We start from the raw sequence: 27,642 nt of genomic DNA on the forward strand, positions 1-27,642 counted from the left end.
CTTCTCCTTTTAGTCTTAAATCATCAAATAAATACTGACAACAGACACAAAAAGTAGTTCCCTACAGTTTTATTATAGGTAACTTATTTGACATATTTGGACTGTAGAAATATGTTATGTACAACATTTTTGAACTACTTTTAAACAAGTATAGAAATTAACATTGATAGAAAAATATCTATGACTCTAATAACAAAAGACCAATGAAAGCCTCAGCTTCAAATAATGCTAAATGAAGTACTTTTTTATTTTTGTCCTTTTTAGTACATAACAATCATTTTAGAAACATAAGACTTCTGAAGCAATGATCTACCCAGAACAAACGTATTTACAAACAAAAATCGGGAGCCTGAAATGTACAAAACACTTAGTGCGACCTGGTAAGGAAATTGTAAGACCAGTTATGTATATAAAAAAAATAAAATAAACAAAACTTTTCTGGTAAGTAACATATGAACAGGAGTGAACAACAACATGTTTTCCCAGATCAGATAAGAACAGTATCTGATTCTATCGTGAACAGGATATAACAATGAATTACAGATAAACTCAGTCTATGGCACATCTAGGGGCAGTGTTTAAGTCACCACAAACGTAGTAGCTAGGAACGGTGGCCTAATCATCTCTGTCAATGTCGTCAAAAGATGAAAATGAAAGGATTACTTTCTCAAATTTCTACTATCGTCAACTGACTTTATGTCAAAAGGTTCACAAAATAGGGATAAAGAGAGGGCGGCCCCTCTCGGGTCTTGTAGAAATGAAAGAGTTGGTCAGACAGTAAACAAAGTGTTAGCTGAGTGACTGGGAGTCTAATCTCTAATTTTTGTAAAAAGTGAGAGGGTGAAGCACTACACAGTAGCATTTTCTTTCCTTCCGCCTCTTTTAACAATCATCTCAAGATGCAACTCCAAAGCCCCTGGACTGGGAGCTACTGTAGATGCAGGGGAACGGTCCCACTGCATGCCATAAAACACCTCCCTCAGGAGTGACAGGGCATAAGCAGTCACAGCCCAGCAGCCACACCGTCACGATGACCACGCCTTCACCACAGACAAGTAGAGAGAAGGGTAGAGCACTATTAATGTCTTACAATAAGTAACAATATGAGCGTGACAAATCCAACGAGTCTGCCCTCGGGTTCGACCCCGTGTTGCATGCTGCTGAAGGCACAGTGTCCAGACTCAACAATACAGGCAAAATAAAAGGAATGTTTGCTGGGAATGATGATATAAAATAGCAGCTGATACAAGCATAGCTTAGTACATCTGGAGTGATTCATTGTTTTCCACAAATATACAGAGTATAAAAAAAAAGACAAAAATAAAACATCAGGGCAGTGAACAGCTGATTTTACAGGCAAACTAGTTCTGTTTGAAATGAACAAAAACATTCTTGAACTGAGGGTAACGAGGGTTGGCAATAAATTGGCAGGGAGAGTGCTTTAATGTCAGTGACAAGCTACAAATAAAAAGCAATTAATCTAAAACTTTACTCTGCCATTTCACTTTTAATTGTTATAAAGGAAATTGGCTTGGATTAAATGCCCTCATATATTATAAATATCCCTTGTCGTTAAATGTTGTATTGACCCACACTTGACCCACCCATGAGGCTGGTTACTTGAAGTGCTTCAGAGACACTCGTCTACATTCTTATTCATAATACTCATATGGAAAATATTTATACAATTTAATCAAACGTATCACTACGGCAGCAACTCTTGAAATGTATTTGCTAGAACCAGTTTATCGGTTTGGGTAGCACTTTATGTGAGAAGCTAAGACAGAAAGAAAAACACCTACAAAAGCAGTTCAGATAGATAAAAACAATAAATAAAAATAAATGAATTCCCTTCAACATTTCGCTTTGTCTCTTCTCTACTTTTAAAATGTTTGTTAGTTTTCAGGAGAGCATCCCTAAGTCTTTGAAATGAAAGACTTGGTTTTCTTCATATACTTCTTTTATAATAAAAAACAAGTCCATCTGTGACAGAATTACTTCATTAAATTGTCTGCTGTTTCTTCAGACAACACACATTTCCCTTTACTTTTTTTTTTTCTGCAAAAGAATCACCAGCAGAAGATGCTCGTGATAAACGTAGTCAATCCAAATCCAATGAAAATCTTGGAAACAGGCTGACATATAAAAATACAGACAGGCCCAAGAGCCAGTCCACAAATTCTGATCCTCCCCCCAGTCCTTTTCCAAGCAGAGGTTACGGGATCTTCACGCAAACACCTGCATCTTGCCATTGGCCTCTGGAATTTGAGTAATTTGGGTTTGGGCCGGGACAGCAACTGCCGGGCTCGGTGTGGAATCTGACCAATCTGAGACGCAGTGCGGAGAGGGACTAGACCAGTGCTCGGGAGACTCCGGAGAGGGGGTCAGGTAGGGGTGCTCGCTTGGCAAATGAAGGTAATGCTTGGGCGTGGCATCTAGTGCGGAAGAGTAGCTGTGCTGGGAGGGAGGTGTTGGGTATTCCTCCTTTACCACAGTGCTGCCACTCGGCTGGGAGGGCAGAGCCTGAGGGGGCTGAGCTGCCGGTGTGGGCGTTTGTGTGGGCTGAGCAGGAGGCTGAGGCTGAGCGGGTTGCTGAGACATCTGCTGCTGCTGCTGCTGCTGGAAGAAGGTTGGTGGGGGCTGTGATGTTTGGGGTGTGGGTGGTGTGGAGGTGCCCATGCGAGCCATGTTTTGCTGGTTGGTGATGCTGTGATTAATCAGCTGCTGCTGCTGTTGCTGCTGTTCAGCAATAGAAGGCAACTTTACTGGGCTGATGGTGGGTGTGGAGGTAACAGGAGTGGGCTGCAGCATTGCATTACGGTAGAGCTGCTGGTGCATCAGCATACTCTGCTGCTGCATGGCTGGACTCTGGGGGTGCATGCCTGCCTGGCTATTATGCACAATATTCACTACTTGCTGCCCACACTGGGAGGAGGGGGGCATTCGGTTGTGCCAGTCAAAGGGAACACTAACAGGACTGACCATGCCCATGTTCAGCCCCATTTGACCTGAACTCAGCACGTAGCTGTGGGTGACATCTGAAGCCATGGGGCCACGCCCCTGTAAAGACATTCCTCCAGCCCCCAGGTCATTGAGTTGAGCTAGAGACACAGCAAAGGGGCCACCTCCCTCCAACATGTTGGTGTGCACCATTGGGGTATTTGGGACAGACATGGAGGAGTGGTAAAGCCCTGGTGACTGCATGGCGACCGGAGAAGTAGGGTTGGTGATGTAGCCAGCATTACTAGCTCCCCCGTGGGGTGAGTCCAGTGAGTCGACTGGGGACAGAGTAACTGAGCTCTCCAGTAAGGCACTCTGCATGTCCAGGGTCAGCTTCTTATTTCGGGCCTTGACCGACTCTTTCAGACTGGTCACATGTTGTCCTCCAAGGCCAGACCCCTTGGCACCAGGTCGACGGTTCTTCTTGCCCTGTGGAGTGTTCTTCAAGCTCGGAAGGAAGGCACTAGGAGGGCACATGAGAGGAGACAAAGTGTGTCCCCCAGTGAGGTGGTGTCCGGCCCCGCCATGACCCTGGGGACTCCGTACTGTGTTGTACTCGTCAAGAAGCTGCACGATGTCGTGATGCATACGCTCCTGAGCAATGTCTCTTGGCAACCTGTCCATGTGGTCTGTGATTTCTCTGTTTGCAAAATGAGCCAGCAGTACCTTGACAGCCTCACAGCTGCCCTCACGCGCTGCAAGGTAGAGAGGGGTTTCCTCCTGAAAGAAGTGGCAGAAAAGTACTGTTAGATGCAACCAAATCTACTTCTATTAAAGCAATTGTGATGCACAAGTGTGTTTAAACAGAATCATTGGCGGTCTACCTTAAGATCTTGCATGTCTTTGTTTGCTCCGTTTTTCAGCAAAGCAATAGTGGCATCAATATTGTTCACAGCAGCAGCCCAGTGCAAGGCAGATTTACCTAAAAGAAACAAGAAGCAATGAGCATACCGAATATGTCCGAACAGGATGCTCATAATAGTGGCAATTTAATCACACTTACCCAGCTCATCAACTGAATTGACATCAGCATGACAAGTGATGAGCTCCTCTACCATTCCCTCTGCTGGCAGCCGTGCAGCAAGGATCAGGGCAGTGGAGCCATCGCACATACGAGAGTCAAGATCTGTTGCTCGATTCCGAATCAGAATCTAAAAGGGTGGAAAAGATTGAATTCAATATAAGGATTTTTTTTTTTTTTATAGACTGAAACTGATCATTATGTTTCTAATGTCGATTAAAAACGGTTTGTATTGATGTTTGGTTACCTGGAAGACGCCTTGTGCATCAGCAGCCACTGCAGCATGTAGAGGGGTGCGCCCTGTGTTATCCTGAGCATTGGCATCTGCCCCAGCGTCCAGCAGCCTCTTAGCAGCATCTGCACGAGCATAGCGAGCAGCCAGGTGGAGTGCTGTCTCACCAGTCCGGTCTGTTTGGGCAGCAAGGGATGCACCCTGATAGATCAGGTCAGAGATGATGTTGGCAGAGCACTCCTCGCTCTCCTCCTCCTCTGTTACTTCAGGCTCCAAGCCGCCTCCACAGAAAGATGCCAGCATCAACGGAGTAAAACCATCTAGTAGAAGATGAAAACAGACATGAGTAAGACGGAAACATTAAGTAAAACTAAAAATAGGCATGCATGAATCACAATCAAGACAATTTCATTGAAGAGCTTTCTGTTACCAACCTGGGCCTCGAACATTAACATCCATACAATCGCTTTCAAACTCTCCTTGAGGAGGAGTGAGGGCCATTGTTGGTGGCACGCGAATGTCTGCTGCTGCAAGATGGTGCTGCGTCCACTGTCTGCAGTCCACGGCGTCTTCACTGTCTGAGAGCATACTCGGCTCTTCAACCTGAAATTTACAGGAGAAATTCAGTTTACATTTAAATAAACACTAGAAAAGCTATGTGCATACACTCCTTTGTGCTTGCATTGAAGAAGTTTTCTAACTGACCTTGAGTCTTTTTGCTTCTGGGCAGTCTGAGTCCATCCACTGCTCGCTGTGATCTCCAAGGAGAGATTCCTCCACAGTCTTTGGCATATGTCTATTTAGAGATAAATGTGTATAAGTCCAAAGTCCTACTCCAAACTGCATTGCAAGGATCACTTAGTCCTAACAATATCATTGAGTGTTACCATTCACATAAACATAACTTACTTCATGCCCAAAGCATCCTGGCCCACAGGTTCTCTGCGGTTTTTGTTGCTGCTGGGCTCCTTCTTGAGGAAAAAGCCCTCAGGGAACCAAAGGGTGCTGTGTTCTCTCTTTCTTCGTGCAATTAACATCCCAATCACAAGTATGACCATGAGGAAAAGTAAAGCGATCACCACCATCATCGTCTTGCCCCATGGTGGTATTTGCATCTCATCAGGTGGTATTCTTTCACCTGTGGTAGGAGGCCAGAGCGTCATCACATATGTGCACTTTCGTAGTGTCAACAGCCTTTGTGTGTTTTGGAAGTATGCCAACTCACCGCGGACTTCTTTGAGGGGGTAAGGGAAGCGGAGCATTTCCACTGCTGACAGCGCTCCCAGGTAGTCTGCGGCACTAAAAGCTGAAGGGAAACAATCTTCTGAGCCCTGAGAGCACAAACGGTTGTCTATTTCCAGGTAAACGATGGAGCTGTAGGAAAGGTGGAGAAGCAAGTGTTTAGTGTTGTGTACAATTAACAGGAAGGGCTTTGACTGATTTTAACCGAATGCCTGACGAACCCAATGATCTCCTGTTGATGTTGCAACTCGCGCTTGTGGCGTGCCTCTCTGCGTCTGTAAGGGCGGATCATCGCCTCTCCATTGCGATCCTGCCTGAAGCGCAGTGAAGTGTGTAGGATAGCGCTTAATTTCTGCAGAAATGCTGTACTGGTGCGAAGAAGCTCCTCTGGAGGCAGCAGGACGACTAGAACCAAGACACCATCAGCAATGTCCTCTGGGACTTTCTCTGCGCAATCCAAGCCATCCCAGCCACACTCTTCTGTGTTGCAGCCCTGGTCGCACAGTCCATCGGCGTAGTGGTCAATGCAGTAGGTTTCATATATTGGACTGGAAATAACAGGAATCAGGATGATGAGTTACAATTTTCGAAAGGCCAGTGAAACTGAAAGAGAATACACTTAACAGTGAAATCAAACTCACTTGCAAACTTTCTCCTTGGTTCTGCAGTCAAAGTTATCATACAGGCAGAAAGCATTGTTACAGGACTCATCACACTGGCTGTTGTTAAAAGCACGCCAGCAGCGAGGGTCTGCACAGTTAGCCCACGGATTCACAGCCAGAGAGCAGTCACCGCCGTCCCAGTGGCAAGCAAATGTGTTGCATTCCTTGTCACAAACACTGTCATTGACTTTTCCACGGCAGTCTGCCAAAGGGCAGGATGGTGTTTGGGGCTCCACGATGCTCTGCTCACACCGTTTGCCTGTCCAGCCGCTGGGACACTGGCAGTGAAAGAATGGGAAGCTGGTCTCTTCTGTACACAGTCCTCCATTCCAGCATGGCTTCGAGGAGCAGCCTTCATTGCTGCGGTGCTGGCACTGGGGTCCACCATAACCTGGCAGGCATGTGCAACGTGCCCCTCTTGTAGTAAGAGCACAGCTCCCTCCATTATAGCAGGACAGCTCACGGCAGGACATGCTTCTTTCACAGTTCGGCCCAGTATAACCCTAAAGAAAAGTTGTCATTTATGAGCTTGAATTTTGAAAGCACAGTGAAGGAATCTAAGCTGGGAAATTAAAATACACTTACAAGCTGACATGTGCAGGTGTACCCCATGCCTGAGCTGCTGGTCAGAGAGCAAGCTCCTCCATTCTGACATGGCTGAGACTCACACACACTGAATCTGCTCTGACACCTCCGGCCTGGAAAAAAAAAAAACAACAATGAATATCTGCAGCTGGAGAAGGGTATTTTACTCAAAAAGGATGAACAGTAAGACATCAAGGAGAGTGTGGTAGATATTTAGGTGTCTCACCTGTAAAGCCTGGCTTGCAAACGCATTGGTAGTCATTGGGCAACTGGATGCAGTCGAGACTATTGGAGGGACTGCAGGGGTTAGAGAGACACTCATTTATGTCACCCTCACATCTTTCTCCGGTGAAACCAGGAGGGCAATTGCAGCGATATCCCCCTACTCTGTCCACACAAGTGCCATTATTCAGGCACTTAGGAGTAGCACTGCGCAGCCTCATGGGTGGAGCGCAGTCATCTTCATTGATCTCACAGAGAACTCCTTTAAAAGAGAAAAAGATCATATTGAGAGTATGAATGATATTATGTATTGTTTATAGAGAGCTGCATGTCTTTAGCAATATTGACACTTTTCTGTTGTCCTGACATACCTAGTGTGCCAGGTGGGCAGGAGCAGATATAATGTCCGACCAGATCAATACAAGTGCCTCCATTCTGGCAAGGGTGAGACTGGCACTCGTTGATTTCTATCTCACAGTTTTGCCCAGTATAGCCTGGCATACACTGCAATGACAAGAAGAAGACAAGATTGTAATCTTCACAAATGAAAGAAAGAAGGCTATTTAAAAAGCTCACTTGAGATCAGTTAAAAAGGCACATAGCACAAAGACTCACGTCACATTGGTAACCTCCCACATATCCCCTGCAGGTGGCGCCATTGCGACAAGGTTTGTCCTCGCAGTGCTCCACTTCATTTTCGCAGTAGCTTCCAGTGTAGTCAGTGGGACATTTGCAGTAGTGGGTATTCCCAGTATTGACACAGTGACCCCCATGGTGGCACAGTTCATCTGTCTGGAGGCCTAATCAGAAAATTTAGGAGAAACATTAACTTCAGTACTTCTTTGCAGCGCAAACTCAGACTATCAACATAACATTATCTGTACATACCTCTTTGGCGAGCCGCTGTCTCACAGGAGACTCTTGGAATGTCACAGTAACGTCCAGACCAGCCATTCATACAATCACAAATAAAGGACGCATCCTTCTGGCGACAGCGTCCTCCATTCTGGCATGGAGATGACCACCGACACCAATCCACTGGTGACTAAGGATAGATGGACACATTTTAGAGCATATTGTAAAACAAAAAACAACATAAAAGCAAGAAATACATTTTAACAGTGCTTGTGACTTTATGTACCTGGCATCGGTTGCCAGTGTAGCCCTTGGGGCAGGAGCAGCGGAAAGATTCCAGGGCATCTTGACATATGCCCCCATTGAGGCAAGGCTGGGAATCACACTCATTGACTTCATATTGGCAGTGGGAACCAGTGAAGCCTGAGCGGCACGTACAGGAATAGCCATTGATTTTATCGGTGCATGTCCCTCCATTGAAGCAAGAGCTATAGACGGAAGTAAAAATATGATTTAATTTTTAAACAAATGTACAAAAGCATTCAAGTAGATCAATTAAGTGCATTATCAATGCTTACACACCTTTCAGTGCAGTCAGGGATGTTGGTTTCACAGTGAATGCCAGTAAAGCCGGGCCTACAGGTACACGTGTAGGAGTTCACATAGTCGGTGCATGTTCCTCCATTTTTGCAGGGAGAACTTTGGCATTCATTGATCTCTAAAGCACAGCGGGGCCCTGTGAAGCCTGGCAGGCAGCTGCAGTGGTAAGAGTTCACCCCATCGGTGCAGGAACCTCCACTGAGACAGGGATCTGACAGCACAACAGAAGACTTTGATCAAAAAACTGTAAACATACATAGATCTTGAATGTTTTTGACGGCAGCAGAGACTTTGTTTTAAACAGTGCACAAGGGTGAAATGATCACTCACTAGGACTACAGTCGTTGACGTCTGTCTCGCAGGTTAGCCCAGTATATCCTGCTCTGCAGGAGCACATGAATCTTCCAAGAGTGTTAGTGCAGGTCCCACGGTTTTTGCAGGGATTTGAGATACATTCATTCACATCTATATTACACAACTGACCTGATGAACACAAAAGAGGGACACAATGAGATTTGATCTTTCAGCTTCCAAGAAGATTATTGCGCACAAAATTAGCAGGATTTGACTAAGTGCAGAATGTACTAACCTTGCCACCCTGGCTGGCAGTTACATTGATAGCCCAAGTAATCCGGCGTGTGGGTGCACACAGCATGATTGGCACAGGGGTTAGGCGAGCAAGGAGTGAGGACCTCAGCACAAGTGGGTCCACTGTAAGGAAGCTCACACAGGCATGTGAAACTTGCCACACCATCCACACAAGTGCCCTTGTTCAGGCAGGGACTGGATGCACATTCGTTGATGTTCACTTGGCAGAGGTTACCTTTCAAAGGAGTGAGGAGTTAAAATTAGTAGCAGAAATAATAGTGATAAGCCTGACACTTGCATCGGATACTAGTGATTGGCCCTGTCTTTTTAACTCCACCACTAGGGGGACACAGTTGTCCTTAGTTTTTTTCCTTTACATTATTTTTTTCTTCTCTAAGACAAGGATTTTTTGGAGGATTTCTTTAGAAGACTACCAATACTCAGGTACAACATCACATGAATATGTTTGAAAAGCTTTTGAATTATTGTGCATTTGTCTACTGTTTTGGCCTCTCACCTCTGAAGCCTTGGCGACACTTGCAGGTAAAACCATTGAGCTGGTCGATGCATGTGCCAGCATTCTGACAGGGACTCGGCAAACAGTCGTTCCTGTCCAGGTCACAGTTCTTACCCACCCAACCGGGCTCACAGTCACAACGATAACTGCAAATAAAGAAGTGCCATCAATACTAAATAACTTTACAAGTTAAAAAAAAAAAGCTCATTTACTTATCGACAAGTCTTTTTTTTGGTTTTACTTCATTTAAATTGTCACAAAAGCTGTAGCTGTTCATACCCGTTAATGTCATCCCTGCATGAGCCGTGCACACATGGGCTGCTGCCACACTCGTCCACCTGCGAGTAACAGTAGGGCGGCTTGAAGCCTTCAGGACACTGGCAGTGAAATCCATTCTCCTCGTCCACACATGTTCCTCCATTTCTGCATGGGCTGGATGCACATTCATCTATTTCCACATTACATTTGGGGCCTGTCAGGAGAGATTTTGGAGATATTCAAAGCTTATTTGTTAACAGTGCCCATGTGGACAGATATTTGGTCTGAATTATTATTATTTTTTGCGTTAGTATTGCTTACCAGTGAAGCCAGGTTTACAAACACAGTCATAGCGGTTGATTCCATCTTTGCAGATGCCATAATCACATGGGTTACTGGCACAGTCGTCAAAGTTTATCTCGCAGTTTGTGCCTGTATTGACAAAGGTTTTTTAATGTTAGGATTGTAATAATATTCTGCAAACTTAAGTACACAGTATGTTATATCCATGTCAAGGCCGAACACAGCAACCTGAACTCTATCTATTTTTCATATTGTTGTAGTTTATGTCAGCCTAACGCTAACATTTGTGATGCATAGAGACCTTTCTCTCTTACCTGAGGTTCCATGTTGACACTGACAGATGTACTTATTGACCAGGTCCACACACTTGCCCCCGTTCTGACAGGGGTTGCTGTGGCACTCGTTAAGCTGATTCTCACAGCGATAGCCTGTGTAGCCAGCATCGCAGTTACAGGTGTAGCTTGCAATTCCATCGATGCAAGTACCATGATGACACGGGTCGGGCTTACAGTTGTTGATATTGCTTTCGCAAAGGGTCCCTTCATAACCTAAAAATGAGAAAAAAGGTAAAAACCAAGGTTACTGACGAGATACTGATATTGTTAAGAGGGGTTCAGTTTTTTTACTGCCTGAAATCAAAATATTGGAATACCATTTCCAGTGGCAAAACTATGCTGTTATCTTTTTGCAGATTTGTGTTATTTTAATAACTTGCATATCATCTAATATTTTGCCGAACTTCAGTCTGTTTCACACTTTTATCTTCATAAAACTCCATCATGTTTAACCACTGTGGTTACGTCTACATGTCAGGCAAGCAACTGTTGGTTTGTGTGGTATGTGTGTAGCGCAATGCTGACTTGGGTAAAGCAGTAAAGAAGGGCCCTACACAGGCCCCCCAGTCTTGCTTTTGTTCTCAGGGGTGGAGAGAACAATAGACTGCGCCACGTCAAACAGGGCCACTTCACTCAACAGAAGGGGCCACAAACACAAGGAATACCAAGCAGCTGGCCACTGAAACAATGAAGCAGGCTCCTCGGTAGGCATAGGTCCAAATAAACATGTGAAACATTGAAATATACATGTAGCGACATTATAAATACAGCTTTTCTATCCAAATTTAATGATCATATCTGGTTATTGTTTTCAACGATGGACCTGACTGAATGTGAAGGAATGAAAGTTAAGACGCAGCATAAGGTGTTGCACTGAGGGTATAAAAGATGAACAGATGTCGGGGTGATGACCAAGGGTCTTTTCTTGGCAACTGCTGGTCCTCAGTGACCCCATGATCCTGAGAGCCGATGAGGGAAAGAGGGGGATTAGGGGCCTCAAGTTGGTCTACTTGGCCAGCAGACGTCCACAAAAAAAGTTCACCCCCAAAAACGCTGAATGCTTAACAAAGACCAAAACAAGTGTTTAAGGCTCATCTGTTATCCTGTCTGGGGAGACATCTTGAGCCTTTTAATATCTAACAACTACCGATATATACAGGAGTTCTTACCTTCAGCACAGCGGCACTCAAACCCATTGGGTCTGTCGTAGCATTTTGCCCCGTTCTGGCAAGGCGTGCTGGCGCACTCATCTATGTCGATTTGACACATGGTGCCAGTAAACCCTGGGACATACAAACATAGAGGTTAAAGGTCAGAATGAAGGTCCAGTGGTAAGGCCCATGCTGAGGTCAAAGGGCATTTCTGCTCTTCTTAGAAGGGCAGAGGTCTTCGGCTAGGTTGGTAATGGTTAGGGTAGGGTTTGAGTTTGTCTCGACTGGTTAAGGACATTTCATCTGTGCACTTGGACACTGACATGGCCACCACAAACTGCAGTGGAAAAGCCTGCTATGACCTTGATAATGTCTTACAGGTTTGACTTTCTGTCAAGCTGGGCCAGCACGAGGTGAATATTGGTCTTACAGGATAAGGAAGGGCTGGCTAAGCAAATGCTATTTAAGCAACTTTGACTGTGGCTGACAGCAGGTGCATTTTGTGCCGACAGAGTACACAACACTAATGGTGCACTGATAGACTTTTGATACATGGAAATCTATGTGAGAAGACTGTAACAACAATAATAATAATAATAATAATAATAATAATAATAATAATAATGATAATAATAAACAAGCTTTAAATCTTTGAGAAAAAGAGCAGGCTTGAAGAGACTGGGCACAGTGCCCAGACGGGTGAATTGGTCCATTGGTAGCATACTGCTCAGTTGATTAACAGTGTCAGGACGGTCTGCGTGTTGGTGCTTGGGCTGCTTAAGGGGGGCTTGGAGGAGACGGTGGGATTGTTTTCTCTTTTGGGGAGCCCCCCCCCCCCCCCCATACACACACACTGCCTGCATCAACTCCACCGGCTCAATAGCTAGATGGGGGCTGGAGGGGGGACGTCTGTCCCAGATGTAAATTGCGGACCTGGAAAAGAATCTCATTAGCAGGACTGCTGTCCCCCCTCCCCATCAGCAACAAGGCAGGATGAGGGAGACTGCTGTCCCTTCCACATTCCACAGAGGAGGGAAGCGGGGGTCACAATAGTGTCTTTGTTCAGGCAAGAGGATAGGCAGCTTTGGGGCTTGCCTTTTTATATGAGTGGTGGCTCTAAACACCAGCAAGCAGAAGTAGTAAGGCTGACCCTCCCTCTTCTGGTTTAAGGGCATTTAAACTTAGGCTTTGTGTTTTTACTGCTGCTGTCACTAAACTAGTTGTTAACAGACAGTGAAGATATGAAAGTTGCAAAGAAATGAAAAGATTTCAGAAAAAGCTTACCTGGCTGACAGGTGCATGTGAAACCATTGACCATGTCTCGGCAGATGCCATCGTTCACACACGGGTTACTCTCGCAGTCGTCTACGTCAATCTCACAGTAAGTTCCCATGTAGCCTGCAAGACACAAGTTCAACTTGAAATCATCCTTTTATTTTGCAGCTGATGTATGTTCACTTTGTTCACATCAGTTCAAGCTGGCATGGTCTGCAATTGTATGGACTCTGCAATGGCAGAAGGATCTGTGGGAAACTTTTCCCATGTGTGGGTTTTGTTCACTGGTCTCTGCTGAACCACAAGTTGGAATAAAAGACCCTGGAGCATCTCCAGTGTTCCCACTCAACTGACCTGATCATCACACCCTACTGTCCATGGAGCATCGCCCCTCCCTGAGTCAGTGTCCCATTCAGCAGATGCATGTTATACATTCTGTGTGAGCAAACTATGGAGGGTTCCCTCATTGAGGTGAAACCAAATGTGAATCAGAAGGTTTCCCCTGGGGAGAGGCTAGCGTGGAATCAGAAATAATCAGCAGCTCCACATGAGCTTTGCCAGGCTGACTGATGATGAGGAGGGTGAAGAGGAAGGGTCTGTCTCTGGAAATGAAGCGGGAGGGGGAGAGGCTCTGGGAAAAAGCCTCTTTCCCTCTGTGTGTGTATGAGGGGTGCAAAGTGGAGCACAGAGGGGCCCTATTGTTCCACTCCATTCCCACCACTCTTCCACTCATTAGTATTCACAGCACACTCCTCCCCCTAACTGTTCACCCTCTCTCACATCCAGTCCTATAGACCCGACTCCCAGCTCTAATTTGTATAGCTCCCAAAACCCCAGGTTGCGTGTAGGACTGTGCGTGAGAGTTTCACTGTCTTTTTGTTACCGAATGTCCAAACTATCACTTACTCCAAACTATCACCCCGTCTGGCTGTACAGTGCACAGAGAATGGAGAGTTGCCTTCAATACCCAAAGTCAGTGGGAATGAATTACATAATAGTCTACTGATGGCAAGTATGGCAGCCCTGTAGATAAAGTTATTTTTAAAGGCCAAGTTAAAATGTTAGTTTTTCTCTATATAGTTTCGGAATATTGTCCCTGAAGGACACATAGCTGAACTTTAAACTTTTACTGGAAACACAACAATATAAAGTCCTCTTCCACTCTGGAGTGCGTTTTGGTTGATACTGATACTTGTTGATGTTTGAGCATCAAAGTGTGAATGAAACCAAGAGATTGTTCTTTAGGCTAAACAAAATTCTGACTTTTTTTCAAGAAAACCCTCACTTTAGGTTGCGAACCCATTTCCTTGGGCAATGAGTATTTTAAAGCACCTTACACTTGCACCTTAACGAGTTACTATTTGAGTAATGTAAAATACAACTATAAATAATATTTTCCTACTTGATAATGTTGTAAAGATTTATAATAATTGTTTGAATATATACAGTACCTGTTTTTTTTTTTATAGGGGTGAAATGTCTGCATACCTGGCATGCAAATGCAAGTAAACTCGCCGATGCGGTCCAAGCAAGTGGCATCATTCTGGCAGGGCATGGATAAGCATTCATTGATGTCAATCTCACAACGTGGGCCAGCATATCCCCGGCCACACTGACACTCGAATGAACCCTCTGTGTTCACACATTTCCCAAAATGCTCACATGGATTTGCACCTGTTGAAAGAAGTTTGAAGATCAGTAAAACAGAACTCACGTGACCACAGAACTGCAAAGCTTCTCATAAATATCACTCTTACCAATGGAACACTCATCCATGTCCTGATTGCAAGCACCCCCCACAAAACCAGCAGGGCAAGTGCAGATGGCGCGGCCATTGAGAGGGTTAGTGTCACATACTGCCCCTTCGTTGCAGGGGTTACTCACACATGCATCATCAAGATGGCACAGCAAACCTGTCATGACATTGTAGAAAGAATGCATGTGTCACCTGGCTAAAGTTCAGCAGTCCATATAAAAGGGGACAAACAGGGTGTCTGATAACACAAATACCTGTCTTTCCAACTGGACACGCGCAGAAGAAGGATGCCACTCGGTCATGGCATGTGGCACCATTGAAGCAAACAGCTATTGCGCAGTCGTCAATATTTTCACTGCAGTCATCTCCGGTCCAACCGTTAACACAGACGCAGGTATGACCACCGATGGTGTTGAAGCAAGTGCCACCATTATGACATGCATTGGGTTGCATGAGACACTCATTGACATCCTCAGCACAGTATTGTCCTGTTGTAAAGAAGGCGACATTGACTCACACATATGCTTCATTTGATATCTAGATTAAAATATTTTTTTAAGTCAACTTTAAGAATTGTACCTGTCCATTCTGGTGGGCACTGGCAATTGTAGGTATTCACTCCATCAACACATATTCCTCCATTCATACACTTGTGACCTGGACAGTCATCCACGTTATTCTCACAGTTGTGTCCCTCAAACCCTGCAACAAATTGACAGACAAAGAATTATGATACATCTGCAACCTGTGAGTTTAACAAACATTCAACAGACCTTGTTTCTGACCCAAAACATCTCTACTCCAAACCCTGAAGCCATATTTCTCACACAAGACTCTGTGGGGGCGATGTAGTAAAAAGGTTCAGAGGGTGTCTGGCTGTTTACATCTTCATATGATGGTTCCCACACGATGCCAGCAACAGCCGTGACTCCTGTCTGCTTCAGAGGTCTGCACTTCCCTCAGTGTTTGCTTGTTTTATAATCTCTCACAGTTTCAATGACTTCCTCTCTGGCAGGAGCCATTTCCTGTCGGCTCCCCAGTGGGAAACCAGAAGGCCCATAAAGTGAATTCCTTCTGTTGTGAAGAGAGTAAAGTGGAGTGTAGGCAGGCCACCTCTTAAACTCCCACCATCCCATCTCCCTTCAGTAACTATTAATAGTAGACAGGAAGTTGACCTAAGGCATCGAGAGAAAAATCCCAGCAACAGTCCTAAGGCTGGTTGTGACAACAGTGAGATAACTATACTGAGTCTAGTGTTTGTGTGTGTATAGTGATCAGAGAGCTATTCTACCTGGTAAGCAAGCGCATTCGTAGGAATGGTCACTAGTCTGTCGACAGGTTCCTCCATTAAGGCACTGCGATGGGGCGCAGGGCAGGGTGGACACCTCGCACGTACGGCCGCTGTATCCGGGCGGACACTGGCAACGGAAGGACCCGTGGGTGTTTATGCACAAGCCACCATTGAGGCACGCGCCAGACTTGCGGCACTCGTCAATGTCATTTCTGCAGTTTTTTCCTTGAAAGCCAGGTGGGCAGGAACAATTGTAGTGGTTATTCCAGTTGACACAGCGGGCGCCATTGGCACATGGGGTTGTGGCACAAGCATCAATGAGGGAGCAATCCTGGCCTGGAGGAGAAAAAAAAAAAAAGAGAATTCTATTCAGTTTGGAATATTTTCAGATTTGAGCTTTTTATTTAAGACATTTTTTGGGACACATACCTCTGAACCCTCTCTGGCACACACAGGTGAACTGCGGGATACCATTGACCACTTGGCTCTTACAGGCTGCTCCATTTAGACATGGCGATCGATGACAGGGATCCAGATGTTGACAGAGAGGACCAATGAACCCGGGACGACATCTGGACAAGCAAATGTGTACACACACACACACACACACACACACACACACAACAATGCTGAATAAAAGGCTGACATATTCAAGGTGGAGCTGCTGGACTGTAACGTGATTTCCTTCAGATTGGGTTTGGCATTTGGGGAACTGTGCCAAGCTCAAACCTAAATTAATCCTTCTGTGTCCAACAATAAAGAATCATATAAAGGTTACATCAAGAGTAAAAACCATGCAATCCATCGTGAAAAATACAACCAACAAACATCCACAAACAGACATAAATTATTAAAATAAAGGCAAACCATCTCTTTCCACATTTCCAGCTGGAGATTTTTCTCTGTGTCAGCTCGTATTCCAACAATTTTTTTCCACACCTCTGTTCCCACGTATGAAAAGGGAAAAGGAACACACCCAGAGACAGCAGTCTGGAAACTCGACAATTGCCAACATTTTCTGACATGAAGAAAAGCAAGGATAACACACGGCACACATGAATCAAATGAGAGAAGCAGATGTGGTATTTGAATGAAATAACCTATTCTGTTCCCAAAAACTTCGTTCAACATATGTGATGCAACAGTCAGTTTGTTCACATCTTTGTTTTTAAATCATTCCTCTAATGTAGGTTTAACAGTACTGCTTCCATTCCACCAAACTTCGATCTCTTAAGACGCTGAATAGCAGCTTGTCTTGGAGAAAGAATTATTCTGAAAACGGTATCCCTGTATACATGTTTTCATTGCATTGTGTTGTGTTTTGAATGTGAAACTATTGTGACTACTAGGATTTCAGTGCTGACACAATGTTTGTTGACCTATAATATGCACAAACACCTGAACAGATACAGATGGAGGAGTGAAAGTGCTCCTCTTCAGCTTTGGCTATGCACGCCGAGTAGACGTTGTGTAAACCTGACCTAAACACACTCCACAAAGAAGCTGAGATAAATATATAAACAGGGTTCCTGATAGCTCTCCGCTGAGGTCCTATGGAAGTTTAGACAAGGTTGGAGGGCTGGTAACTCTACACCCATGCAAAGCCCTTAGCTAGGGACAAGCCCCCTCTTCAAACAGACCGTTTGATGCTGATGGCGAGGCAGTGACAGCTGGGTTCTGGCCCGCCCTTGGGCTCTGTCTTTTCTTTCATTGGTGAGGAACCCCTGGGCAGGATCAACAATAGGTTCTCATCTGTTTTCTTTTACAACAGCATGTTCACTACACTGTCATCAGTTCATTTTTTACTGTTTCGAAACACACGAAACATTGACTTAAAATAAGAAGATCACAGATGCACATTCTCAGTCAGGCTGCAGAGGTAGAAATCATCTTGAATCGAGATGTTCACCGAAAGAAGCTGGTTTTTTTTTTTTTTTTTTTTTCTTGACTGTTCTGCTCTGGTTGAGAAACACTGAAGGTTGCTCAGTTTTGCTTGGCTTTTTTAGTTCTTCACAAAGACAAGAAAAGACAAGAAAAAAATGGAGCACCACAGGGCTTGGCATGAAAGAACTCAGAATGTACTTTTATATAGAAGCAGTTTTGGAAAAAAAAGGGTTTGATTTCCTCACAAGTTCAACAGTTAAGCGATATATAAAAATAGTCTAATGAGAATTGCCAAAGAGGGAGATTTCCTGATGCACTGTGCAAAGTCAGTCAGTGAGACTGTTCGGAAGTTTAAGTGAAGCTGCACGGAAGTATCCACGCTTAGACAGAGAGTCTGGACAGATGCTACAGCTCCTCTCTGAAGTACCCCTGAACGCCAGCTTGGCTTTCCCCTTTACAACTCCCTCCTCTCACGCGCTGAGAGGTCAGATGTCAGAGGTCCTCTGTCTGATTGTGATGATAATGTCACTCAGGCTGCACAGTGTAGGGTGGGGCTGTTCTTCCATAGAGATTGTCTTTGGAGGTTGAAACCAACGGTGACACCAAGAGGAGAAGATAGTAGTACGGCTGAGCTGGAACATCACGTCTTGCTTCCTGTAATTTCCAGATCCTGTAGTCTTAACAACAAAGCACTTACTTCTAACGCACAACTTCTGTTGCCGGAGCAACCTCACAGACGAGCAAGCAAGCCTGACACCCAACCAATCACCCACAACCCCACCCTGGGTCCCCATGGGTATTTGTCATGGCTTGGCTGGGTTTATTTAGAGGCAAATTAACTATGTCTGGAATCTTGGGTGTCACTAAAAAATGAAACACAAAAGTGGTACAAAGAGGCCTTTGAAACGACTGATTGTTTAGACAACTTAAAAATACAACATAGACTGACAGTCAAATTCTTGTGGATCTACTCAGTACTGTAGCCATTTGACTGCTGAAGACCGAAAAGCTAAAATCCTACACTCCACCAACAATCCTTCCTTTCTGTGTACAAAAAAACCCAAAAACTACTTAACTACTTACTGATAGAAAAACTGCCTGTTTCAGTGCATGCTGACATAGAAAATAAAATGTTAGATTGATGGAACAAAGGTGTGCTCAGCAATTAGTGTACGCGTGTGTATGTGGGGAACTGTCTGTAACAATACTAGTAGTAATACAAGATAAAAATGTTGTCTTTCCTTGCAAATCTGCAGCGAACTATGCAGCCAAAACACACATTCTTTTGTCTAGACCTGAGTCACTGCCAACATGCTACTCCCATAACACACAAGTCTGAGTGCTATCAGTACCGAAACTGTGAGAGACATACAACTTTGTCCTGGCTCACCTGCCAGTTTCCTTATCAGGCCCTTTATAGCCTTGTGGATTCCGCTGTCAGTGGGCAGGATTTGTGTCTTTGCCTTGGCCAAACTTTTGTTTGTGGCGGATGTGAGAGGCAGGTGCAGGCTGCTGTTGTGCAATGAGCCCCTGACTCATACTTAGTGCCGACTTCTGACCTTTGAGGAAGAAACTACAGCAGATGAGCAGGAGGTCTTTGAGTGCAATGGACGGATGGCCAGAGCGGGTAATCTCACCATGTCAACACATATGAGGGCTTTTGCCAGCTGCAGTTCTGACGCCGTGCATCTGTCCAAATCCGTCAGTGCACCCCTGTGTGTCTGGCAGTTACCTCTCCTGCCAGACTTTAAGCCAAAACAACTGTGCTGTTTTGCCCATGGGACTTGCCTACTTAACAACACAAACACACACACACACACACTTGGGCCAATTTCTCAATAGACGTGGCCAACTCTTACAAATGCATGCATTATCGTTTCGTCTTAACTCACACACATTGAAGAATGTTATATAAAGGCACCACTGCAAGAAGCAAACGCATGCAACAATCACTACACGCCCAAACACAAAGAAAAGTGACTTACAACCAGCCTCAGCCTTTGAGGAACATGAATGCATAAAAGGGAGGATCCACTGAGGAAATTACAAAAGAGGGAGAAAAGAAATGGCAACTTTGTCAGACATGTAATGAAGAGGAGGTACAGTGCAAGACATCACAACACATTCTTGGAGTTTGAAACATAATATCGCATCAATGTGTTATCACATCCCAGGTGGGTTTTTTTTTTGGGGGGGGGGGGGGGGGGGGGCTTTATCAGACTCAGACTATTTGATTTATGTAAGGGACTTCTGTCCCTTATACTTGAGTAACACAATGCCAGTTTTCCTGCTTTCTGGGTCACTGAAGCAGGGTAACCTGAGCTCATCCTCTTCTATACAATAGCTGCTACTCTGCCAGAGGTCAGAGGTTGGCTCACCTGTGAACAAAGAGGCTGTAATCTCTGACACGGTTCATACACACAGTCATGCTCCACAAAGCGACAAGTATAAAGCAGTCTTCCTATCACAGAGGATATTTCCTCAGACAAATGGAAATAAACAACAACAACAAGACAAATGCTCTTATTTATGTAGGGCAGTATTTCTCCTTTTTTATTGCTTTTAATGAATCAAACTATTCAATTAAAGAAAAAAAAAAACCTACACCTGATGTTACTTCAATTACATTGTTGAGATATATATGGCGGCTTTAAGGCACAGACTTGTATTTAAACCCCCTCCACAAGCAAGCAGGAACTAGCTCCTCTCCTTTACGAGGGCCCATACTGACACCACACTGCCAACAGGAGCCCATCCACACCCCCCACCCACCCACCCACACACACACACACACACACACACTCCCCTTCCTTTTCCAGCAGCCTCCTCTGCTCTGCTCTCTTCAGCTTGGCTCTCTCTTTCTCAGCAAAGATCCAGATTGGGGGTTGGGGAATGTTTTGTGGCCCAAATAAAAGAGCTAAAGTAGTCAGAACTTCTTTGTATGAAAGTGTTGGGGGGAGGGCTGGGGCTGGGGGGTGGGGCAGTGACCCAAACAGCTAGTCTTTCAGGCCTGGCCTGTAGCCTGGCAACAGTAACCCATGGAGAGACAGAGCCAGAGTGAGAAAAAGGGGGTGATGAGAGAGACAGGGTTTCATAAGGACAGTTGGGGCCCTTCAGTGGACAGATACCCCGACAGAAACAGGTAGCTCTGACCACCACGCTGGGCACGTGCAGTCGGGTAATTAAGTACATCAATTTCCCAGAGGACATGTGTGTTTCATTATTTAAAAAAAGGTTTGTTTCAACAAAGAACACACAGAAAACTCCAGAAATCTTCCAAAAGAGCATCAACGTCATCAAAATCATCAACATTGAAAATCTGTCTTCACAGATATTTGACATAATCTTGATGATAAGCAGAGGGGAATCTGACTGAATGCTTGGGACAGCTGTTAGTGAATCCTTCCTGCTCCCTATAGCCTCTCAATGGTCAGATCTACTTGTAAAATGATATAAATACAAAATTCCTAGGAAATGCCAGACATTTCCTTGGCAGTGGAGACTGCACTGACAAGCTGCACCAGGAGAATAAAAATGTAGTCTAGTTGCTATGCGCCGAGTTATAAGTTGATGAGAAGAGCCCAACAGAAATTCACAGCTTTTAATACTTTATACATTATCTGTATAAATTAGCCCCTAGTGTCAGTTTCAGAGGAGTACAAGCTCACATTTTTCAAATAGCAGAGCTTTTGCCCATAACCACATTGCATGAATCCCAGGGTCGAGGTCTTTCAAAGCATTCTCTGCTGAACTTAACCACGAAACCCCACCCAACCACCTAAACTGAACCAGATTTCTGTAAAACTTTGAAATTGAAAAGACTACATCCTTAGAAAGAAACATCGACTACAACAGCCAGTGTTTTGTTGCAATTGAGTCTTTACAAAAAACACCATATGACAAAAGATATTTTTAACTTACGAATAGCTTGCAGCGCTATTCAATCGATGGCAAACATTTTCTGCACCGTGAACCTGAGCTACTAAAATATTGTGGCAACATCTGATAAAGTTGTTGACAAAAACTGTCAAGCAAACTGAAGGAGAGTAACACCTCCTCTCAGATATGTACAGTCCCTAAAGTTTTTGCAAAAGCACATGAGAATGTATATGTCATCTCAATCTCTCTCACCCAAAGTAATACCAGAGATTGTGTGAAGCAAATGTATTCATGAAACATAAAGAATATGCAAATATCAGTCATTAGTTAACAAATACCAAAACATTTTCCAAATCAGGTAATATGGATTCATCCTGTTAGCATCTGAAAGAGAAGGAAAGACAGGAAATCTTGTTGGCACTCGGAAGGCATCACTTTTTCCAAACGGACCTGCATGAATGTTTCTTCAGAATTCTTGTCTCTCCGAAAGAACAAACAGTCATGGAATGAAACCTCAGAGCCAGACTTATCCCCGTAAGAACATGTTTCAGACATACATCAACACACACACTCCTGCCGGATGTTCTGTTGCCAACTCTCAATAACGGTAAAACTGTAATAATTGTCTCTCAGAGAGTGACGTGTGTGGGAGTGCGCAAGTTTCCTTTTCTGCTTCCCACATTCAACTTCAAAGTTATGAAGGATGAAGCCAAACAAGCACATTAGCCTAGAAGAGAGTCATAAAAAAAGAGATGCAACATGAAAACACATGCGAGCATGGAGGCTTGAGTACATGGTGTAAGCTTCTTAAGCTTCTCTGATAAGGCAGGATGTGCGTAGCAGGGAGGTCAGAAGGCACCACTTCCTTTGACGGGTCCTGGGAACCACGACTCAGAGTCTTTAACTATGACCCAGCGAGAAGAAGAAGGGACAACAAACCTAAATCGTCATCTCTAAGGTGGTGTAAACTTTTTTAGAAGATAGCACACATCTGACTGTGGAGGTGAAGGCGGTTTGCTGTGCGTATGTGTTTCTGGACAATGACATGACAATGGCTCCATCAGCCTGTCAAGACAGCGTGAGTGATGCGTGCTATATGTTCTCTCACAAAATTGCAAAGTAACTAATTGCAGATCAAACAAGTCATTCCAGACATCCAATCGTCAGTGAGCCTGGGCTGACAGTATTGTTATAAAGGCATTCCTGAAGGGGCTAACAGGGTGAATGGATAGGAGCAGAGACAATAACCTGAAAGCACCAGAGGGAGAGGAAGAGTCTTACTAAGCATTCCTTTCTAATCCACCATAAAGATGCGAAAGAAACACAAGCCCTGAGGTGCCCTGGACTAAGCCAACAATATAATCTGTCTGTTTGCCATGGTCTGTCTGCAAATATGTGATTTGGCATGTGTGCTTATTGTTCCTCAATAATGAATGTTAACCTGTGCTTGAAAGATGTGCAGATTGACTTGTAGATACTCAATTAGAAAAGTTTGGAATTTGAATATTTCTAAATTAAATAAAAAGCAAAATAGATGGTTGATTTCCTTCAGTGCAGGATCCGTCTGTGGTTTTTTTCCACAAACGAGAAAAGAAGTGGGCAGAAATTAGACTGATAATACACTCCACACTGGCCTCGAGGCCTGCTTCCGCTCAAAGTCAAAGATGTCCTCTTTTATCATGTTTAAAGAGGCTGGGAGTAGCTACAGGGTCAAAACATAACACCCACAATTCAAATGCTTACTCTGCTACTGAGGCCAAGGGAAAGCCATTTATAACATGACGAGGACCATTGGACTCATTCATGAGTTGTGGACAGCAGAGAAAACCCACGTTTATTTCAATTCATCTCAGCCGATCTCAGAGGAAAGAAGTGGCTGTAACCTGTGATCTGTGATCCGCCACTGTGTTGGATGACAGAGGATGAGCAGGGACGACGCGATGGGAGAGAAAGAGCAGACGTGGTAGCCGCTGCACTGTGAGAGAAGCAACATGTGCTCGAGGGACTGTGGGCTACCGGCTTCATTCCTCCACAAGCTTGTCTCACACAGTATGGGGGCGACTGACTGCTCAATGGCAGCACCTGGCCCTATGCTTTCCTTTTGTCAAGATCTGACTTCACTGGATTACCATCACAACATCCACCAGCTGTCCTATACGCAGCCCCTCCAACCCACCCACCCCCGCCCACTCCTCCTCTCCCTCCTACCCAGCCTGCTTCTACCCGTTCCCTACCCCCAGTCCGATCCTTCCAGCTGGATCCTCTCTGAATGACACCCTCTCAATCTGCCTAATTATCTCTCCTCTGGCCACGCCACCGTGGCCCTCTCCATGCAGAGTATTCTGCTCACAGGGCGGAGCCGAGGGGGCCAAAGGCTCTTCAACTGGACTTCCTGACTGCTCACCTAAAGGAGTGCACTTTCTATGACACCAGCAACCCTTCACTGTCAAGTTCAAAACTCTTGGTCAACGCAAGATCACAAAAAATTTTTATCTCAAGGAGAGAAGTACAACACACTTTGTAGACAAAAGTTGCCACTGGTTTTTAAGATTGTATATCGTTGATTAAGTGGCGCTTTTAAGAAATGCCACATAAAACATACAAACAACTGTTTGGGTGAAGAATAAAGGATACAGCGTTTGACCAACATCTAGCTTCAATTCCTAGTTATTCTTTTTTCTTTTATTGTCCCCGTTTTGTATTCAGGCATTTAAAATTGGTACCTTTAAATACCTTGATTATTTTAGCAGTATTTTATGAAAGGTGCACATATGCACTCATATTACATCTTATTTGCCCACCTTCACAGTTGCACCCGTCACTATTGTTAATATTACTTTAGGAGCAGAGTCATGGAGCTCTCCCATTCAGAAAGTCATGAAGAAGTAAATAAAAGCCTCTGCATGTTGAAACTGCAGTGTATTACGGAAATTATGTGCCAAAAAAGCCTGAGGATACTTTGGTATCTGGGACACTAACAATGGTACCTGTCATATAACCATTAATACTGTCACTGGAGCATTTTTTCTCTCTGAAAATTTTAATAACCCTATAGCTGGAGAATAAGCATGAAATTTATACTCCGGAAATGTGTGCTTTTGTGGAACAGGTGTGCCTTCTAGCTAGATTGTTTTCTACAAGTTTCAGATTTGTTTTCTTAAATGCAGCAAAATGTTCTGGGATGTGCAGTTTGTTTTTGTCTCCTATGTATGTCCCTCACCCTACTGTGGCCCTTATTCTCTCCCTCATTACCCTCTATTCGATGGTGCAGGGTTACAGCCAGGTATCTGGTGGAAGAAAGGATCTTTTCTGCTGTTTTGGATCTCCTGTTTCTGTCAGCTCCCAGGGGAAGGGGTGGGGAGGTTCCACTACTCATTGGACTGGTCTGACCACTCTCATACGGCCACGCTCCGCTCCACTGCTCGGCCCCGTTATGGGACTCTGTCTACACTGTGTTGTATGACATTTGATGGCCTTTTCCATAAGAAATCCACTGCCTTTGCACTTTAACTGCTCCTTTTTCTTGGCACTGAGCCAGGCATGTGCCCAACTATGGCACCCTGGAATAGACATATCTACATATATATGCACAGAGCAAATTCAACGAGGAGCAAAAGTGGTGTTTAAATAGAAAGACAACAAATTCCCACGTGATTACACTCAAGCCAGATCAGAACTATGCAAAATATTGGTAGTCTTTTGTTAATTACGGCTCACAGTAGGGAATGTGCATAATCACAAGGCAAGTTATGCTAAAAAATTTGAATGGATAAAATTATACAACTAAGTTTTACACGAACAGTTCGCCTGGAGGAAATGATTGAAAGCATGTGGGGGGTGGTTACTTGTTTCATGTGCAGTCAAGTTAAACATTGGCTCGTATAAAGGCTACTACTGACGGTAGGACTTTGCAGAATTGAAAGCGAAACAATTTCAATAGATAGACGTATTTCTGCCTCAATGTGCAGGCAGTATATATTTACGGTATTGGCACAACTTTCAACGGTTAAACTGCTTGCACTCACCACTGAATAAAACATTTACTGATTTGGAGAGAAGCAGCTGGCACCCAGAGGGTTTTGTTCTGTGGCTCACTGTATCTCCTCCATCTAAAATGCAGGCATGTTTCCTCAACTAAAGTTTTTTTTTTTTTTTAAGAGGGCAAATGACCCCAAGGCAAGACACTGTAGGCTATTTAACTTGAGCATTGTAATGGGTTCCCACACAACTCCCCCCTACCAGTTTCAAAAAAAACAAAAGCCTTATCATGAGAGATGCAAGAGGCTCAAAATGGCAGACACAGCCGGTGAACAAAGAAAGTCATCAAAAATGTTTTTCATAGCTTCAAAGTGAATATGAACTAAATTAAGAAGAAGAAAAAAATAGAACAATGACTGTAAAAAAACTGAAAGACTGAGACAGAGTGCAGTCTAGAGCTGTGATTTAGGCAAGACAAAGTTTTTTTTTTTTTTTTTTAAACAGGTGCAAAGCCATGGCTGTGGCTGCAAAAACTGTTTGAAGCTTGTTGATACTCATCTGTACAAGACTAATAAGCCTGTCTGGTCTTTCACCATTTTATTACCACAATATAAATTAACAGACAACAGGATGTAATCAAGACAAATTTACTACAGTGAAGAAAACAGAGAATCTCAGTGGAAATAAGCCTCTGAAACCCACATGAAGAATAATACAGTGGTAAATCAATTTACTCAAAAAGCCTACACCCTTTGTTTAAATCTTTTCCAAAAATAGAGGTTTGCAAGTGTTAGGACAGGGAGAAAAAAATAAATAAACCAAAAACTTTGCAGAAAGGAAAGTGTGGACCAATCCTGGTACATCTTTGAACTTACGTGCATCGAGACTCTGAGCATGTCCCTCCATTTTCACACGGTCTGTACTTATCCAGGCAACGGAACCCTGTGGGAATTCAACAATTGTTAGAAAACCATCATATGGTGCCACTGGATTTTACCACTTAAACTATGAAGACAAAAGAAAAAAAAAATCCATGAAATAGATTACAGGCAACGTTTTCAAATCACTTTCTGCAAATAATGATCTAAATCCTCAAAAGGACATGACTTATGTCAACTAACCGATAGCGATGTCTAGATAACAGACCATGTTGCAGACACACCCGCATGTTTGTTGTTTACTTTATCGAGGTCAGATAAACTTTTGTGTTTCCTCGATAAAGACGCAGGCTGACATTATCACACACAGTAAATCATCCTACCTGACAGTCCAAACACCAAATATTTAAACCAGCAGAAATCAATACTTTTAATTATTACTTTTATTGTATTTATTTTTAGTTCTTATTCTGTTTAAATAATCATAAAATCCTTTAAGACTTTGGATTTACGCAATAAGTGACTGAGCTCACAGTGTCATCGCACCTTTCCCACGAAATAAAAACAATAACTCACAATCTACAGGTGGTTTTTTTTTCTGTTATTGTCAGATTCATCCTTAATTATTGTTGTAATGGTGCTCCTAATAACACGTGACGCACGAATTCTCCCACTATTGTCTGTTGCGGTTAAATGACTCCATCTCTTCGGGAAAGTTAGACATAATATCTCAACATTGCCGGAGTTTTGCCTCTAAAGTACTAAATATTGAGAAGATATGTGTGGAAAGGGAAGAAAACGTGATGCACAAATTAAACCCCCTGATCGTGACTTTTAATTGGAGTCGGTGGGTCGACTGTCCGGACATGTCCATGCGTCCATGTGGATGAGCTGCATGTGGACAGAGAAGAAAGCACCGTGGGACTCACCTTCACTAATGTGTATAAACAGTAAGCATGAGAAAATAATCCATAGAATATTCCCTTCCATTGCGGTGGAAAAACTTCCAGCGTTTCAAGTTTGGCTTTTAGTAGGAATACATCCTTTGTTAAGTTCACATGAAAATGAAGGCTCCAAAATCGATGGGGATTTTGTCATAAAGTCAGCCGTGAAGCGCAGCGTTACGTCCC

The 27,642-nt window shown here is 44.0% G+C and overlaps 1 protein-coding gene across 1 annotated transcript; it reads right to left on the bottom strand.

The window, feature by feature from the left end:
• Positions 1-223: 223 nt before the first annotated feature.
• Positions 224-27,642, bottom strand: notch3 (notch receptor 3). The gene is made up of 33 exons (XM_080487643.1): positions 27,442-27,642; positions 26,510-26,576; positions 16,323-16,465; positions 15,894-16,229; positions 15,182-15,304; positions 14,857-15,090; positions 14,604-14,759; positions 14,335-14,520; positions 12,856-12,969; positions 11,590-11,703; positions 10,400-10,633; positions 10,104-10,214; positions 9,804-9,996; positions 9,525-9,670; positions 9,009-9,242; positions 8,750-8,902; positions 8,402-8,630; positions 8,106-8,307; positions 7,853-8,009; positions 7,580-7,764; positions 7,336-7,468; positions 6,969-7,226; positions 6,743-6,855; positions 6,137-6,660; positions 5,717-6,043; positions 5,479-5,627; positions 5,163-5,391; positions 4,959-5,049; positions 4,688-4,856; positions 4,269-4,573; positions 4,004-4,151; positions 3,825-3,922; positions 224-3,720 (listed from the first exon to the last, which is right to left on the bottom strand). Exons 1-33 carry the CDS (start codon positions 27,500-27,502, stop codon positions 2,227-2,229), a joined length of 7,416 nt encoding a protein of 2,471 aa, XP_080343769.1. The 5' UTR covers positions 27,503-27,642; the 3' UTR covers positions 224-2,226.

This window comes from Lipophrys pholis, assembly GCF_963383615.2.
Source record: "Lipophrys pholis genome assembly, chromosome: 19".
Classification (NCBI taxonomy): domain Eukaryota; kingdom Metazoa; phylum Chordata; class Actinopteri; order Blenniiformes; family Blenniidae; genus Lipophrys; species Lipophrys pholis.

Bases quoted from the DNA above. Each gene is read 5' to 3' on its own strand.
- notch3 (XM_080487643.1), bottom strand. From the start codon at position 27,502: ATGGAAGGGAATATTCTATGGATTATTTTCTCATGCTTACTGTTTATA. The intron at 16,466-26,509 runs GTAAGTTCAAAG...TTGCTTGTCCAG, and splicing joins TGCTCAGAGTCTCGATGCAC to ATGTCGTCCCGGGTTCATTG. The intron at 9,997-10,103 runs GTAAGCAATACT...CTCTCCTGACAG, and splicing joins TTGTAAACCTGGCTTCACTG to GCCCCAAATGTAATGTGGAA.